This window comes from Osmerus mordax, chromosome 5 (assembly GCF_038355195.1).
Source record: "Osmerus mordax isolate fOsmMor3 chromosome 5, fOsmMor3.pri, whole genome shotgun sequence".
Lineage (NCBI taxonomy): Eukaryota > Metazoa > Chordata > Actinopteri > Osmeriformes > Osmeridae > Osmerus > Osmerus mordax.
In genome coordinates, this window is record NC_090054.1 from 6040661 (window position 1) to 6059962 (window position 19302).

At 42.8% G+C, this 19302-nt stretch overlaps 1 protein-coding gene across 1 annotated transcript; it reads right to left on the reverse strand.

Annotated features, from left to right (window-relative positions):
- Positions 1-2759: 2759 nt before the first annotated feature.
- Positions 2760-8204, reverse strand: cxcl12a (chemokine (C-X-C motif) ligand 12a (stromal cell-derived factor 1)). The gene is made up of 4 exons (XM_067236134.1): positions 8078-8204; positions 6443-6560; positions 4357-4440; positions 2760-2895 (listed from the first exon to the last, which is right to left on the reverse strand). The coding sequence occupies exons 1-4, from the start codon at positions 8142-8144 to the stop codon at positions 2868-2870; spliced, it is 297 nt and encodes a 98-aa protein (XP_067092235.1). The 5' UTR covers positions 8145-8204; the 3' UTR covers positions 2760-2867.
- Positions 8205-19302: the final 11098 nt, after the last annotated feature.

The window sequence follows — 19302 nt, forward strand, 5'->3', positions numbered from 1 at the left end:
CTCACACAGACATACAAACAGTCATAAACTCATACACACAAGACATACACTCAAACACACCTGTGTTCCCACACAAACACTCTCTGACACACACACACACACACGCACAGACATACACAACCTCCACCATCAGTTAGCACAAACACAATGGCTATTATCACCTGTACATGGAACAACAAGCCCATCTGTTTGGTCGTACATTTACATTTAGTCATTTAGCAGACGCTCTTATCCAGAGCGACTTACAGTAAGTACAGGGACATTCCCCCGAGGCAAGTAGGGTGAAGTGCCTTGCCCAAGGAAACAACGTCAGTTTGAATGACTGGGAATCGAACTGGCAACCTTCGGATTACTAGCCCGATTCCCTCACCGCTCAGCCACCTGACTCGTAGATAGAGAAAAAAATGCTGTGTCATGTTTGGTGGACTGCTATCAACTCCATGATAGCCTAATCATGACCTCTCTCATCACCAATAGCAACACAGTGTTTTGTATCACATACCCCTAGAGACTGCAGGAGCAGGGTCAAAGGTTGCTACTATTAACGGAATGTTTTCCTAATTTGAGATAATGGTTCACTAACAAGCAGGATTGTTTTCTAGGTCTTTCATCTGGCTTCTGTGAGTAGGTCAGGCATGTGTGCTCACATCAAAGGTCTGAGCTGGCCTCGCTGGTCTGTGTATTGTTGCAGCATGGTTCCTGTCAGGCCTATGGCCTTTCTGGTCCATGTACATTACAGTTTGGCTGCTGTCAGGTCTGTGATGGCTGGATGCCCTTTCCATCTGATAGCTCCAAGAACAGCCCCGTATCACACAGACAAAGGGCTTTGAAACCATCAAACCACCTGATTGTAGAATGATGTGTGGAATTTCATAGTGTAAATGTTGCCCTCTGTTCTATTTATAGCTATAGGAGTCTGTACCAGTTTGCAACCTGTAACCTGGAGCTGGTAGATGCTATCGTTATGTGCGTGAGTGTATGTGTGTGTGTGTGTGCGTCTGTCGGCATGTGTGTGTGTGCATGTGTGTGTTTTAATAGGTCCATGGTAATTTAGTAAATGGCAGGGGGTATAACAGTCAGAGAGCGTACACACTCTGGTCTGCCTCTTAACCAGATTGTAAAACGCTTATTTTCTACAAACGTTGCGGCTACTATAAAAACATGTAAGAAGAACAACAGTAATGAAGAGGTCGTGCTTATTCCATAGTGTTGGATAACAGTTTACTTACAGTTGTACATACATGTTGGCTTTAGTATGAAGTTACACCAGGGTGGAGGGATCACATTCAAAGAACAGTGAGTGATACATTCTATTTCCTTCATATGGTATCAATGCATTAGGTGTATAAAAGAGTACAAAAATAAAATATTTGCATATTATTTGTTTCACACATTAAAAGGAAGCTCAAGAACAGACTACAAGATTAGAAAATATATTTGATATGAAGGTATTATCAAAGGAAAGTAGCTCAGACTGTCTTTAAAGTTGGATGTGATACAAAATGTACTAGCTGGAACTACTGCTAAACTACATGTAACATCCTATAACTACAGGATCTTTTTTATAGCACCATCCTTTTCCTGGCAATGGCTCACATAGGATGGTTGCTTTAACAAGATACATCACATGATAGTGGTGTGATGTAATTAGTGTTTATTTGCCAATGTGTGTGTGACATGTCTGGTGTGCACGTGAAGTGTGTGAGGTATGTTCATGCAGGTCGCAGGGAAGTGGAATAAATCTAGAATTACGGTAAAGGGTTTGCTACACACTCATTGGTCGCTTAATTTGCACTGTTTGATATCCAGATGTTCTAGATTTCCGCATTTCAGCACAAATACATACACACACAGAGATGAGATCAAAGCAGGTCTAACCTTTAGAGCATCACACATCTCCAGAGTTGTTCACCCTACACCAGACTGCCCACCCTGCTGGCTCTAAACTTTCCATGACAACAACAATCCTAATTGCATTCTAAAATGTAACTGTCTTGGAACGGTCGGCATTACCAACATGCCACCCAGTTAAAATACTCAAAATCATGATGCCCTATTAACTCAAAACCTCAAATGTGAAAGTAGAATTTACCAGACTCCAAGTGCTCTTCTTGCTTTGACCAAGCATCTGGAAGAACTGGATTACAGACTTTTGTGTTATTTATGGAACACTGGACACAGACGCGATCAACTTAGACATGAATGAGCAGACAGTTGCTGTACTCTGTACATGCTATGTACTCCATGTATCTGCAGCTCTCCTATGTGTATGTGTGTGCGTGTATATGTGTGTGTGCATGTGGAACCTAGGCATACACACAAGACAGTGCCCCTCAATAACAGCTGACAGAAACAGCGAAGAAGTGAATCACAGATGTCATGGTGACCATTCCCTTCTTCCTAAGTCTCTACCACTCCTCCTGCTCTCTCTACCTTTCCTTCAAAACGTAGCACTTTACCGATGAAGTGAGAAGAAGACGTAGAATAATGAAGACGTATACATCACATAGATATAAAGGCATACACTTACATAGATATAACTGCACTTCTGTGTGCTAAAGGAGGTGTCTATATGGGGTTGGGGGAGGGGCACGTGAGGGTAGCGGGGGGACGGGGAGTCCTTGGACTGAAGAGGGAGTGGTGCTGGTGTTTTGGCGGAGGGGGGGGGGGGGGGGGGGTAGGGGGATGGGGGGGTAGGGGCGCTTGGTGGTGGAGAGGGGGGGGGGGGGGGTTGAGGAGTGGGGGGAGTTGCAGGGGGGGTCAGGATAAGTGCTGTTCAGCGCATCAGTGGAGCACACGTTACACACGTGTTGATAGGTGGGGTCCCTCGGTTGTCCATCCTGCAGACTCTCGCTCACTCTCTATCTCTAGTTGGCCTGTTTGGATCTCTTCATCCTGGAGGAAGAAGAGGGAAGCACGTGTGAGTTACAATCTCAGAAAGACTGGCAGGAGCCAGAACATGTTTAGCATGACTCCAGCAGTTCAGCAAGACACAGACACAAAGAGAGAGCGCTCGAAGAGACACAGCAGCATTAAGAGCCGATGACAGATGACCGGTGAAAGTGTGAGAGAGACTCCAGGGCAGCAAGCTGATGATTTAAAAAATGAGTCATCATTTCTTCTGGTTTTCTTCCCTGGCTGAGGGGTCAAGCACTTGCCTGGTCCATCAGTAAATAGCCTGGAGTCGTTTATTAATGAGTATTTGTTTTAGCAGGCCGGGCTTCTGCCTCTCATAGTTAGAGCTGAGAGGATCCAGGAGTGCTCTGTCCCTCTCTGTTCCAACCCCCACTGAGATGGTTATCACCACTGGATGGGCACTCAGCCAAACATGGCCACTGCAACTCTGCTTCCTCTGGACTTAACTGAACTTCGTACGTTCAGAATCATGATAAAGCATCCGGGTTGAAAGGGTCCAGGAAATGGGTAATATTTCTGATTTGTTTTTTTAAATTAATGGTTCGATCAATCTGGTTCCAGAATAAACTGTGTTTATATTTTGACCCACAAAGACCCATCTGGGTTCCCAGTTCCCCTTTAGTATGTCAGTGTTTTTTACAGCCTACTAGCTACATACACTGATTAAACTAATGCAGCACAACATACATTTCCGAGACTCGTGAATCTAACTCTCTTTTATTCATTCTCTCATTTTCATTCTCTGACTTTCTGACTTATCCAAATGAGAGCCTCTCCCATTGTCCACATACATACTCCAGGCACATGGGAAATTACACAGCTATTTACCACTCTGTTGACCCTCTGTGTTCAGATGTTTACAGACAACTGCAGGCATACAGTACAGCATTGCTACTGAAACTAGTCATTATGAAAAAATGCAATCACACAGCTGTTCAGTCTGTCAGCCTGCCTCCCTGCCTGTCTCCCAACCGGTCTATCCGCCTGTCAGTGACAGGGCTATCCACCCTCCCCTCCCCACCCATCGTGCATGGAGGGTTCCTGTATTGACCCCTCCAGCCTATGGCGCCATCGTCCACCAAGATGTTTTGTTGTGCAGAGGACCCTTTCACACCTAGACAATGACGAATGAAAACTGCACAGTCAAGTCAGAGACATGCCGGCAGCCATATACAGGACATGTCTGCCTGGCTGGCATGCTGTACGTGGGTACATGGGGAGTGACTTGTAAGCTTGGAGCAATCAATTTATTATCTATAGGGGTTAGTTTGTATGTGTGCACATGTGTGCAGAGGGGGAAGAGGGGGGAGAGTAGTAGTCAGATAAATTCAGAATGCCCAGACATGTTAGCACAGTACCATAGATAAACACACATTGTGTCTTGGTCCACTTAAGACACAACGATAGATGGAAATGCAGCAGAAAAAATCTCCTTCTTACTTGTTTATGGCGTTCTTCAGGTACTGCTGCAGCCACTTGGTCTCTGGGTTGATACACACTTCCTTGTTGTTCTTCAGCTTGGCTCTGAGGAAGCATGGAACAGACACGGGGGTGAGAATGATGGAGGAAAACACACGGATCAGATCTGTCTCACAAACACACACATAAACACATACACACACACAGCATCTGATCTTGATCTCTCTCAAACATACACACTCATATACAAGCTCAGACTCGTCTTTCTACACAGATTGCGTCACAGATTACCAATAGATTACATATCACAGGTTATTTTACTAAAACAAAGTAACAGCACATTGAAAAGATTTGACACTCAATTTAGATGCAACGTGTACAGATTGGGTTAAGCAGATAAAGATTTTCCATTTGGCTTAATGAGTGACAGTTGGGTATAGCTATTGGGGTCCAGAATAAGCCTGAGGCTATTCGGAGCCGTGGGTCATGACTGGATCATGTGTCCTGCTTGACAGCATGTAAAAGCGAGTCAGATGGCTGAGCGGTTACAGAATCGGGCTAAAAATCAGGAGGTTGCCGGTTCGATTCCCGTCCGTGCAAAATGACATTGTGTCCTTGGGCAAGGCACTTCACCCTACTTGCCTCAGGGAGAATGTCCCTGTACTTACTGTAAGTCGCTAAATGAGTAAATGTAAAACACGCTAGAATGGGGCGTCTTGGTCAGCATACAAATTCCTTGTGTGTTTGTATGTATGTGTGCGTGTGATCCTGATTGTGTTATAATGTGTAGTGTGTAAGGCTGCAGTAGTGTTGCTCTGTTCTGTTCCTGAGTTTCTGACCCTGATCTAATACCATTGAGTGAGACCAGGCCATTAAGCTCAGCTGCTTCCGAGACAGAGGTCTGTATAAACCCACAATTATTGTTTCCTGGTGGAATCAAAACTGCATCCAATTTCCATCCCCCTCACACACAAACTTTCTCTATAACAAATACACACACTCAATCCGTTCTGCAAGATGTGCCTTATGGTGCTATACCTACAGACGATACAATAAAGTGTGTGTGTGGCAAAGCTCCTTTCACATGGCCTGTCACCTCTGGGAGATTGATGGTGTGAAATGTCCAACAAGAAGAGGACCTGTCCATCTCACCCTGTTTAAGAGTCAGGAAAGTTGGTGAATGTGTGTCTTTGGGGCTCATGTACTAACGCTTTTGCGCCCACTTCATGCGTATTTGTTTCGCAATTTGCGCGTAAAGCATGGCGAGGTATGTACAAACATGCCGCACTGAGGTAAAAGCGCAGACTGCCTGTCGCGGGAACTGAAAATGGCAAATTGCGCTTTTCCGTGTCATGCATATGCATTCACGGGAGGGTCAAGGGGAAAGTGGGAGTTTCCTATAAAGAGATGGGAGGGGATGCGTTAAGTGCGCCTAAATATGTATTCCGCGGTATGTACAAAAACCGCCTGTGAAAGCGCACCTCTATTTTGCGGTGAAAATTCTCCTCCTGTTAAAAAAAGGCCTAAACCAGGATGCGCATATGCCTCCTGGTGAAATGGCAGCCGTAACCCGAGCAAGATGAAGACATAGGACAAAGGATTTTTGCCACAAGGATCACACTTTTTGAGTTGAGTGAACACAAAATCATTACGGGCTACAGATTAAGCAGCCATGCAATATTAGAGTTACTGGAAGAAATCAAAGATTACATCGAATCTCCGACTCAGCGTTCACATTCCATTCCAGCAGTTGATAAACTCCTCGCTACATTACAAATATTGGCATCAGGATCATTTCAAACAGTCATCGCTGTTTTGACTTTGGTGGCTGATCCATGATAGAAAGAGAGAAGGAGGCCCATTCAATTGCGCGTTTAAATGCTCGCAATGTACGTATAGTGGGCGGAGAAAGGCGCTGATTACCCGATGACCTACAGGTTTTGTAAATACGACTTAAACTGAAGTAGGCCTATCACAGCGTGCGCAATCTGTGGGTTGGCCATGGCGCTAATAATGCTACGTTTGCGAATGTACGTACATGAGGCCCTTTGTGTCTGTATGCGCGCATGCATGCTTGTCTATGTGTAAGTGTCCAACAGGTACTCACATCACTTGGAAGGGGCAGTTGGGAGTGTGTAGGAACCTTAGCTCCCGGATGCTGCGCTGGGGGACGGTGCTGGCTGTCGTACGACACCAGCACCTCTCCACCAGACTGAGGGGCTTGGCTAGGGGAGGACAGAGGAATGCAGAGAGGACAGTCATTAACAGCACAACGTTAGTAGTGATTTACAATACAACTGTAAGGATATTTAAATTACAAATACATCACACTTCTTTCCCAATGAGACAGCAAATGAGCATTAAATCAGTTAAATGATCAATCAAGGTGAATAAAAGGACTAGAGACTAGAAACACAGAAAGGTATGTCCCCTCAGGACAATACAGAAAACCAGCACCAGCTATGCGGTCAGCACCAAATGCACAGTCTTTAAGTGAGACAAAGTAGATGACTCACTGCCGTTGCAAAACACTGAGCACATTTGTAATTCAATTTCAAGAAAACACTTCGCAATGAGATCTATGAAACTATGTAACTTAGTCAATCATGTATTTGTTGACATTTATGAAATGAAATATAGACCCAGAAAATGTGTACCAAAATCCGAGTTGGAAGTCAGATTGCTCAATTGTATAGGTTAATGGGCCATAGGTTTAATGAGATCAGCTCAAAAATCTAATCTCCGTGCAGATGGAGTCAGAATCCAAGCCCTTGCCTCTCAACATTTATTTTTCCTAATTACGGGGTGCAAAGCCACGCGCTAGGAGGTCTGATCTCATGTGGGCCCAGGTGCTTCAACGGTCAATCGGTCCGTTGAAGAGAAGTACTGTACCTGCGGATTAAATGCTCACTGATGACTGAGAAGAAAAATGCTAATTATTTAACGCCTGATCTAACGTTATTACCATATGAAAGCGACGGCAAAGAAGACTCATAGGCTGTTGTGACTGATGTCGCCGGTGTCTACACGGCTTTGTCTTGCGGTCTAAATTTAGGGTAATTAATGAAAACAAAGACTAGGGACAAATACACACATTAATCAGTGTTGCAACACAGGCGTGCTGTGCTTCAGCCACATGCCCGCAAGAACCTAGGCAGGCGTGTTTGTTTTAGCGTCTTTACGCACAGTGCTAAACTCTTCACGGCTTTCCTAGGCAGGAATAAGCTCATAAAAAGAATACATTCACAGCCCAAAAGGATAGCAAATGGTCTTGAATAATTTGGTGTTGATGATTTGAACGCCAATGCACGTTTTTTTGCAGACCTTGGCCTGTGCTATATATTTTTTTTGAAATGTATCAAAACAAAGGCTAACGGTTTATCAAATGCGTTATACGCTATGATTAATATTTTAAAACGATAGCCAGCCAATCAGTTGTAACCAACTGATATCTTTACGCTTTGGAGAGCAGTTGGTGAATTCACAAAAATCTAATTCCTCTACAGTAAAATCTTAACATTTAGTCGATTAATTCTCCCACTCCAACCGAATTTCCATCGGAATAAAACCAACGATTCTGTTACAGATCAAAACAATACAATTGGTAGGATTCTTTGCAGTGTGCCACTAGGTCTGCACAGACTCATAAATGCACTCCATCTAAATAACAATTGAACAACTACGAGTAGGGCTTATAAATGTTGTCATGTTCTAAAACAAGACCGTTCATGATTATCCTTACCATGTGAAACAGGCACATACGTCACCACTGTTAACACAGCCATCAACGCCAATAATTTCAAATCCATGCTCGATCAACGGCACATTCACTGTCCGGTGTTTCCTTCAGTAAGTCCAAGAGAGCACTGTGACAAGGGAGAGTGTAGCAACTAGCTAGATAAACCGGGGCACACAGAGAAGGAGCCCCCCTCTCCTCCCTGGCAGGGCGCTAGGTGGGAGGGTCCACGTGATAAATGATCCATTGGCATAGTTGCTTTGTTAAGTCTCTGGACCCGAATCAAAAGTATTTGAAACGTTGTATGTTGTATACACATGGAAAACCCAAAATTGGGTAACTATGACTAGACGTAAGTGGTGTTTTAAGTTGTTTAATCATGGATGCCTGTGTTCCAGTTGGGCAGTGTCACACTAGAGAAAACCGTATCAATGTGATATGCGTTATCCTCAGTGTTCGCGCAGGTTTATGCACCAGCCCTGAAATAAAGGAAGAATACAATGAATGTGTTAATCTTTAGTCACGGTGCGTCTAACTCGTGTCTGAAGATGCAGCCACCATGAATTAACTTAAAGTCAAACATATAGGCTAGATTAAATTAGCGCAGGAAGATTAGAGTCTAGATATTTATATTATGGGTTCAGGTTCCTATAATGGAATGACTGTAGGCCTTCCATAGCCCCCCCCCCCCCCACACACACACACACACACACACACACACACACACACACACCACACACACTACCATACATATGTTTGGACAGGAAAGGAAAGCGTTTCACAGTTTAAGTGAATCTCCAAACAATTGTCTTTACCTCTGGCTTGAACTTTCCAATCTTTTGACAGGAGTTGTGTATATATGTGTGTGCATGTGTGTGTGTTTGTGTGTGTTTGTCCTCCAGTTTTGGCTTTAGGGGGATATTATTAGTGTGTTTAACGGGATGCAGATGTGAAGTGAAAAAAATCTACAATTGGCATTAGTCCACTAGAGAAAACATTTTCTCCCTCTCTCTCTCTCTCTCTCTCTCTCTCTCTCTCTCTCTCTCTCTCTCTCTCTCTCTCTCTCTCTCTCTCTCTCTCTCTCTCTCTCTCTCTCTCTCTCTCTCTCTCTCTCTCTCTCTTTGTTTGTGTCCAAGGGGAACTCAAACTGAAACCATTCTCTATTTGTATTGTTAAATACATAGGGAGGCAGAGTCCCCAACACACAACCACACACACACACAAACACCGTCACACAATCAAACACCAAACACAGTATGTAGTTCACAGTGTCTTTTGTACCAATAAAAAATCAGTAGTATAAAAAGATTTGTTGTCGTGACATTGCAAAACTAGGATGGCTATCGAGGCAGTGTGTTTATTCCATCTTCTACTGTTAGATTCATACTCTAATAAATGACACAGTAACATGCTATGATTTATTGTAAAATGTTATTCAGTGAGTGTACATCACAGCACTATGCATCTAGTATGCATTGAATGCAGTCCACTCAGCACAGGGTTGTTCAGGGGAAGCAAATAGGCTGTCAGCAACACAGTTTATTTTGACAGGGAAAATGCAACTCTGTACTGAGCTGTGGGTAAGGGTCCAAAACCAGGAGAGCACTGAACACACACTTGAAGAATTTAAACATATGCATTGTGCATGTGTGAAGTGAACACACAGAATTTTTTAAGTTGACTAGGGATAGGTACATCCAACCAAATACTGCAGGTTACAAAAGCAGGAGAATTATGTTACGAATTAAGGTTTTAGAGGAATAACTGTAGTGGACATAACAAAGCATGATGTCCCTATGTAAAAAATGTAGTATGTAGGAGGGATAAGAGGAGACTAGTAAGGAGAGAGAGAGGAGGAGGCAAGTATGGAGACAGGAGAGTGGAGGAGGAGGCTAGTCTGGAGCCTCAGTCCTAACAGCTGAATGTATGCACACTGACGACGAGCAGACAGACACATATTGACTTCTCTCACAACCAGAGAGAGCGAGAGTTTAAGAGTGTGTGTGGTGAGGTTGAGAGAGTTTGTGCATGTGTGAGTGAGAGAAGAAAATAAAGTTGTTCTACTTTAGAGTACAAAACAAACAGAGAGAAAGACAGCAATGGAGAAAGAGAGAGTTTGTGTGTGCCTGACAAAAAGGAAAAGCAGCTCCTGACTATAGGACAGTATTTGAGCAGTGTCTTTCAGCTGAGGGTGAAAAGGGACTTCTGAGATTCAGATCAAAGTCTCCTGATCACAGCAAGCTTATAAAACAGACTACTACCGGTTTGCGGGTTGTTCCATTTGACTTGTGAATGTCCATGTGAAATGATGTGTGTTTGTACACATGCACACACACACACACACACACACTTAAACACAGACCCAGATGCACACACATGCTCACACGCACATACGTACCCACACACACCCACAAACACACAGCTATGCTCGTATGCTCACCCCAATGCAAACAGTCACACATAAACAAAATTACGCACCACAAATTGCAACACTGTATTCATGAATCTAAGACATATTGTATGGGGCATTAACCTAAACGATTAGGGCAAATATTTCCCCACTTTGCCCCAAGCAATAAGATCAAGTTTCATGTAGGAAGGTGAATGAACTGCTAGTAGGTTATGTAAGTAGACTTGGCAGTTTGTCTTATTACCCAGTTGTAACAAAAGCATTTTCTTGTTGTTTTAACAAGTTTGTGGTCTTAGCAAAACAGAACATTCAGATCTGAGGCCAATGCCAGGAAATCCCCATGCCGTTCACTTTCACTGTGCGAGGAGACCTGTGCTCTTCTGTGAACAGTTAGGGCATGACTGTACACACATTTGCACATGTACACACACACATGCACAAACTATCCCTCTCACATGCACACACATACCACACACACAGTCCAGTAGGGCATGGTACGGGTCATTTTTAGTGTTTTGTTCACACAGCTAGTGACAGAGGTTGGCAGAGGTGGGTGCACGAGTTGGCCCAGGATACATACAGTACAATCAGTTCTGCTTCATGGATTTTAACCCAAGTTTCAGCGTTCAGAGTGTCTGTAAAAACAGCTATTGAGCAAGAACTACTAAACTGGAGTGATGACAGTTAGTAAAATAGTTAGTCTGTCGAACAGATCATGATCTCTCTAGAAACACACTGCATCCCCAGAACAAAAGGACAGCTTGGCTTTTCATCTTGATTGCAGAAATGTAAAAGTTTAGTCTCTGTCTGTATGTGTGGGTGTCTGTGTAAATCTGTGTATTGTTGTGCATGTGCATTTCTTTGTCTGTGTGTGCACAGTACGCATGTAATACGTTGTACATATACACAAGTTATTGGTTTTTGGAACATCAAAGATGTTGGTTTTGAACAGCACATGGGCCACATACACTCTGCATATGTCTGCTATAGCGAATGTAAGAAGCTTTCGCAACTGCACATCTGCTCGTGTAAATGTTCAGAACATTTGTGTGAAGAGACAAGTGGTGTGTTGCAGGTTGGGCTACACTCTACAGACCATCTGTGTGTGTGTCCTGGGAGGTCTCACTCCAGGGGTCCAGTTCTTCCTCTCTGTACTCTCAAACTTAGCCGGTGGTTCCTGTACCTGGATAGTATGTATGTGTGTGTGTGTGAGTCATTTGTTAGGAATTTTCTCTACAGACATGACAGGCATTATACACTACAGTCAAATCCAGAGATTTATAGATCTCACTGTGAGCCTTTACTACTGTCTAACCTTATTCAGGCTTACTTACACACACACACTTAAATAGCATTCCAACCCTCTGTTGGCTTTGACTGCTGCTGACCAATCGTAAATCTCCAGTCAGATTACATGGCCAAATTAGAAACATCAAAGCATTACTCACACACACATCATACACACTCATGACAAATCACACATCGCTCTCTCTCTATCTTTTTCTCTCTCTCACACACACACACACACACACACACATGCACGCATGCACACACAAATACATACAGACTCATATAAATCACATACATTAAACAACCCCCTGCAATCATCATCATTTTATATCTCTATATCTTTCCTTCCCTAAACATTTCAAACATTCCTGTCTCACATAAAGCACAGCCTATATGACGACTGTGTGAATGATGCCTGTCACATTTCCGACCATTCCCGAACATTCCTGAAGCACTATTCATCATGGCAGACCCCTTGTATTCCAGAGGGCTTGGACAGTATGGATGGCTGGGCGCATTCTTGCTTAGAACTCAGTTTCCATAGAGCCAGGCCCAGGCTAGGGGCCATGCAGGCGACTGGCCCTGTGGGAGCTCAGCTTGGGAGCCATTGTGGCCCTGAGGGGCTGGAAGGTCCTGATGGCCAGATCTTTGTCCCCCAGCACCTGCTTCCATTACGGTGAAGCACACGGACCACCAGAGTCAGAGATGCCCATTCAGCACGGGGAGCAGAACTAGGGGAGAGAATTTGCTTGTTTTTTGAGAAACGTATTAAGTCATTGTAGTAACTCCAGCCATAAGTCTACTGAAAATGGAAGCTCTTCATCATGTATTTTCTCCACACAGACGATACCATGGCATTCTCAGATGCCAAGTAATGTGTAACTTTCATGACTGAGTGGGCCACCTCATGTTGGGTCGTGAGGGATCATGAGGGGTCATGAGGGTCATGTCCATCTCGTCTAAATTGATTACTACAGCTGTGTCGTCAGTGCTAGAATTAGACTGAGACAGCAGTGCTGTCAGAGTTAGAGAGTGAGACAGGGTGTAAGAGCTAGAGTTAGAGGGTGAGACATGGTTTAAGAGCTAGAGTCAGAGAGTGAAAAAGGGTGTATCTTATGAGTTCAGTTGTGATGTCAGAGTTAGAGAGTGAGAAAGCTGTGTAGCTGTTAGCTGGTTAGAGAGTGAGACAGGGTGTCGGAGGTAAACTCATAAGTGTGTCAGCAGCTGCTGTGGGTGGAGCTGCCACCAAGCTTCTGTTCTTCCCGCATGGCAAAGAGTAGCTCATGGTGGTTATATTAGACTACTGTCTTCCGCTGCTTCTCCTGCTCTTTTTCTCCTGTCAGCTGTTCCCCATTGTCTTCTTCTCTGCCCTCTTCTGCTCCCGCTACTCCTCCACCTCCCTTTCTCCTCCCCCTTTCCCTTTCTTCACCCTTCTTACTCTTCTCCTCCTCCTCCTCCTCCTCTCCTTCCTCTCCTCCTGTAGCACCTGGTGTGACAGGCCACGAGAACCTAAGCTCTATCTCCCAGCTGCTGTTCTAGACTCACTTTACTTCACCAGAGCTTTTAGAGTATGGGTAAAACTCAGTGGTGGAGTGTTAGACTGCAAAGAAAGAGACTGTTTATCTAACATTATCTTGTGTGTTTAACATTATGTATTATTTAATAGGAACGTTGTTTTGTTTTTATGCCCTGTATAATGCACCAACTTCAGTGGCACTTTTGATGAATGCAGAGCTATACAATGACAATTAAGTCTTTCAATCAATTAAATCCCCCTGTATGTCTCTTTGGATGAAAGTGTGTAATAAATGAACACATTATTTCTTTAAGGGTAGTTCTGTAGATGACCTATAGATCTATATAACATATGAACAATTTCTAACATGCAGTCTCTTTTTAACTTATACTGAATGATTCAATATGTATTAAATACCACTGGGACCATATGGTTTAAGTCTGAATTTGTTCAAAAGGGCAGTGAGACCTCTGTTACTGTATGACAAACATTATCCTCTCAGACACTGTGTGTAAGGTCTTTTTTGGGGGAACCACATGATTTTTTGGAAGCTGGGAGAAAAGGAACACACTGAGGAACTTTGTTGTGAACATCCAATAAATCTTTAATTACAGGGAAATGGAGATTAAAAACACACTATAAATGGCAATAATAGTCTCTGTTCTCGCATGCACACACACACACACAATCACACAGAATGAATAACAAACATTTCAAGCTGAGAAGACAAGTTTATTTTGTCATTGAAACTGAAAACCGCAAAACTAACTTGGTCCCTTCAGAGCCATCCACAACTTTACTCTCTAACAATGTAAACACACACACACAGTCCCTTTTGGAGCGCCAGCCACAATGTTACTCTCTAACAATTATCCAGTCTCTTTCTGTCACCCTGCTTCTTTCTCTTTTCAAATATTTTCTGTTGTATCTCTCATCCTCAAATTGAGATTTTGCTATTGTTCCCCAGCTCCCTTATCGCTTACATTTCTCACATTTCCCTCTTTCCCCTACACAATCTCGCCAGTTTTTCAAATTTTCTAGAGCAGGCTATAAAATGAATTTCTTTAGAATTGTATTTAATTCATGTTGATATTGACTTTATTGTCAGAAAAGGTGTGAACCTTTTCTTGTGTGACTATGTTCATTCACAATTATTACTATATAAACCACTTGACCTTTACAAGCACAAAAGACAAAGACAAGCATTACAAATACACATTACACACACCAAAGAACGTTTTTCTTATTTTTTGTGTTCCTTATTCAGTTCAAAACAGCTCGATGAACAAAACGCTTCTTAAGTCTCACACGATTAAATCTTGGTACCTTGTACCGATGGCTATACAGCAAAATTCACTATGCAGAACATGATTTGTGTCAGAAACAATATTATTGGCTAACCTTTTGAGGTTCATATGATAATATATATATATATATATATGTATGTATATCTACAATCTTTGAAGACATTTATATTTGGTTTAACAGCTTTGTTTTTAAAAACAACAGACAAAACACATGTACCAGATGGAATTACAATACTGTGTAACACTTAGCAACACTCATGATCACGGATGTAAAGAATAGTAACAGAATCTGTTTTCTTGCTCCAAAGGACTTAAAACGTTGAAGGAAATACATTCTCTGCCTTAAAATTTTTGTAATCTATTTTTCTTACAGATTCTGTCCGTATGATCTTTCCACAAAAGCATAATTATCATTACTCTTAGGTACTTATATGTACCTACCTGTCTGATATTTTCATTAAAACAACAGGCAATGTATGAGCATCGGATGTTGACCTAAATACTTACATGTGTACTGTTGCATGTATACTGTAGAACATGCAGTGATAAGGAGTAGAATAGCTTTGAGTATCTTCATGAGTAAAGTGGGAAGTTTTGTGAGCATATTCACTAGGTTTCTGAGTCACCATACATTTTGGTGGTTTGATTGCAGAAGAAACACAGCAAAGTCAGATGTGCAGTAACAGGGCTGGAATATAGATAAGAGTCTATTTCACCATCACACACATACGCGCACACACACACATCTACACACATATACTGTGTGTTCACACACAACGGTTTCCTGGATAAAGACTAGTCGTAGAATCTTCAAAACATAGAAAAAGTAGTTAAGAAGCCGTTTCATGAGTTTTGAGTGGATGGCCAAGCCTAATCTGGGCCGGAAGTGGTCAAGTGTCTATATCCAGGCTAAGCTGATCTTGATTCAGCCCCACAAATGAGTGAGGGCGGCCTTCCAGACCTCTTCTCATGTGTCACCGCTCATATGGTCTGAAGTCAGTTATGGTCACATGATGGGGGACTCCTGCTTGTTGACTGATCGACCTTCAGTCAGTACTAATCAGTTACCTCTCTCTTCCTCTTTTACCATTCTCTCCTTCTCCTCTCCTTCCTCATACTTCCCACGTTCCCTCCTACGACCACTATAAGTTTTCTCTCTCTTTCGCTCTTTCTCTCTCCTCCCTTCTTCCCCACCTCTCCTTCTCCCCTCTTCCCTTCCTGTCCCATTTTCCTCCTTCCCTCCTTTACTCCATCCCTCCTCTGTTCCTCTAGCTCCAGCTCCCAGGGAGATCATGTTCATTCGGGGTCTGATCAACAGCAGATTAAAGTGAACCTTAGGAAAGGAAACAAATGAACTGAGAAAGAGAATGCTCGTGTTTACAGAATTTGCTGCCAATTTAAAACAAATTATTGAACAGACTATTGGTTGACTATTGCATGAAGCCAACTTGTAGTGTAGTTACAAGCTACTTGTCCTCTTTTTTTCTAAACTTAACACACAAATCCAACAACTGCACACACAAAATGCAAAATGTTCTTTTGCAAATGAAGCACTGCATTCAAAATAATACAAACACGTCTCAAAAGCACACATTTGTCTCATGTTGCAAACACTTTTGCCATGATATTACTTTTTGGATATATCATATACACACAGTTATTAAAGATCCTGTAAAGTAAATTCCATGTTTTGCTTTCTAAGTACATTAAATACGTGTGAAATGAGTTCCTGAAAGCATGTGCAAAGCGCTAAAACTTTGTCACACTGAAATGTGGAGTTAAACCGAAGAACAGTTTCTCTTCCGTTTTCAGATCAGGTTTTAATGGGCGGAGCCAAAAATGCCCTATCTACGTCATTTCGCCCTATCTACGTCAGATCACTGAATGGCTCCTCCTGCTGTACTGTTATTGTAGCTTACATCAGCTAGCTAGCTAGCTTCAGGATGTCTCCCACCACCTGCAACTGCATCTTCCCTGGATGCAAGAACTCCAGCTGCGCTGCAACGCCATTTAAGTTCCCTATTGATAATGAAAGGAAAAATAGGTGGATAGATTTTGTGAAGAGCCACGCTCGGATAAACTCGGATAAACTCCAACAGCCGCCTCTGCACTGACCATTTCACGGCGGACAGTTTTAACATGGACCAGAGACAGACGGGGTTCACCAACACACGGCTTCTCTTGCAGCGCGGAGCCGTACCGAGCATCGCCCCTCCGGCCGTTCATCCTCCGGTCGCACCTGGACCATACACCGCCGCCAGCAGTTCATCACTCAGTTCTGTGTGCTTGATATAATTATACTAGATATCTTTTCCAGAGGTATCTCTGCTATGAGTTAGTGCAAACCGCTAAATTGATATTAGGCTACTCGGTTTAGAATGATGGTATTTTGGTGAAATGGTAGCTAATGTGTTAGAAGTAGCCTAGTTGGAGAGCTCACTGTCTGCTGTCTCTGGTGTCCATTTTTACTGTTACAGCTCAGGGGAACATTTCATTTATATGCATCTGTGTGTTTCACTCGTTGAACAAATACATTCTAATTCTATACGGTTTTGTTCGGCTTGACATAGCGTCCATTATCTGGGTCGGAGGTAGGCACTAGGCAGCGAGTGGCGGAGCTTCAGCTCCTTCAGGCGACACGCCCCCCCAGTCTCAAGCAGAGAAGACTGCTGATTTTTTCACGATTTCAAACCCTAATTTAACATACTTGTCGGTTTTATTTTATCATTCGAATTTGGATGGGTAGTTAATAACACATTTTTCTGTGGTGTGGCGAACTTAAAACTCGTTTCCAGGTCCACTTTACAGGATCTTTAAAAAACCTAAAACTCTTCTTTCATGAGCTCCTATGTGCATTTCTGTACAAGATTGAAAGTAAATGGCAGAGATGATGAAACATTCATGGTAAACATGAAAACAAGATTGAAACCAAACTTATTTTTTTACTGAAAGCATTTGTGGTTGTGAATACAGTATAACACAGTACGAAATAAAGAGAGTAGAGTGGCCGGAAACCAAAATCTAATTTTGAAAAAGGTGATTACGGAATGGATGCATGGGTGCTAGTAATCATCCTGCCAGTGTGTCTATCCAAATGTCTATGTGGTAACTGTGGCGAGAGAGATTTGAGATCAGGCTTCAATACTTTTACAGTTTTTTTGTCAATTGCTAACATTCGTAAAAACTGAAGTCTTATTGGCAAAACTCTTTGCACAGTCAGCAAAACAAAAGTGTATGTGGACCAAATTGTGAAAACTTTTAATTGCTAACACATTGTTTTCAAAACTGTTACAGTTACTCACCTACATTTCCATCAACCCTGTCTTGTGGATTTGGCCACAGGTTTCCATCCACATCGCAATGGATGTCATTGTCATGCCTCGATTCACGACAGTCAACAACTAGAAGCCCTGATTTCATTGGACACTCATTGCTGTTGCTGCCGCTGGCTTGGTACGTGGACTTGTCCTCTACCACGTACCCCCACACCTCTCAAGCGAGGCCCATGGCCGCCTCTTTCAGTTGCAAGTTTTGTGTCGAGTTTTGAAAAAGGACATCAAGGTTTTGAAATTAGTGTCTAAGTGATTATAAAAAAACTGTATTATATACAAAGATATGGAATAGAAAAATGATACCGAAGCAAATTGTAGCATTTTTGATTCATTCTTATATAGACTTTTCAAAGGGAAAATGTGTTGTTCTATTAACAAATACTGATTTATGTAAGAAAAAACATTCAAACTTCAAAGATAAAAGTTCATAATTTTTGTAATGCTACTGTTGTTGGTGTTTTTTAAGTCAATGTGTTATGAGTAACAATGTATGCTTTCTGAGAGAAAATTGTTGGCAGTGTTATGGTCAAACAAGCTCATTTTGAGACATGTATAAAGTGTTTTGGTAGTTTCAGTGAGTCTTAGCAACATGCCCAACTGCATGATGCCAATTCAGACTATGTGAAAGGTTTTTAAAAAGTGGCTTCAGTATTGACAATGCATGTAAGCAAATGAAAAAAACTGGAATCATCGGCCCATGTCCAACCCTGCACCCCTGACCCAGTCCTATCTCCCCAGCTGCTGGTCCTCTACAGCCTCCCCAGGCTGAGGTCAACACACATAAAACACCAGGTGAGCCTCTAACAAAAGACACAAACTGCTCAGAGTGAGGTGGACAGGAGGACAGTAGCAGAGGAGGAGAAGGGTACAGGGGTAGAGGGGGACAGGACACAAAGGCAGGAATCGAGGACAGGAGGGCAGGAGGAGAAGAGGACAGGAAAAAGGAAAGGGAAGGAGAGAAGAGTGTTTGCTATTCTCTAACAGGGAGATGTAATGGTAATCAAAGACCAGTAAATCAAAGTGAGTAAGCGATGGTGGTGGACAGGCGAAGACTATCTTGTCCTCTCTTATGGGAACAAATAAAAGATATTGTTACAGGCTATTCGTCCTGGGAGACTGCCTTTGAAGTTATATTCCTGCTGGAGTGCAGAGGCTCATTCTTCATCGAAGTAAACTGGGGATCATTTGGATAAGATGGGGTCTCAGGGGGAGATCTGTGCACACACACACAAACACACATGTACATGCACACACCCACAAACACACACATGCACACACCCACAGACATGCACACTCAAACTGGCTATAAAGAGGTAAAGGCCTCACAAAATGATCAGAGGCTCTAGTAGTGTAGCGCAGACACAAGTAGAGAGAAC

Bases quoted from the DNA above. Each gene is read 5' to 3' on its own strand.
- cxcl12a (XM_067236134.1), bottom strand. From the start codon at position 8,144: ATGGATTTGAAATTATTGGCGTTGATGGCTGTGTTAACAGTGGTGACG. The intron at 6,561-8,077 runs GTAAGGATAATC...GTCCTCCCCTAG, and splicing joins GTATGTGCCTGTTTCACATG to CCAAGCCCCTCAGTCTGGTG. The intron at 4,441-6,442 runs GTGAGTACCTGT...ATGCTTCCTCAG, and splicing joins AACTGCCCCTTCCAAGTGAT to AGCCAAGCTGAAGAACAACA.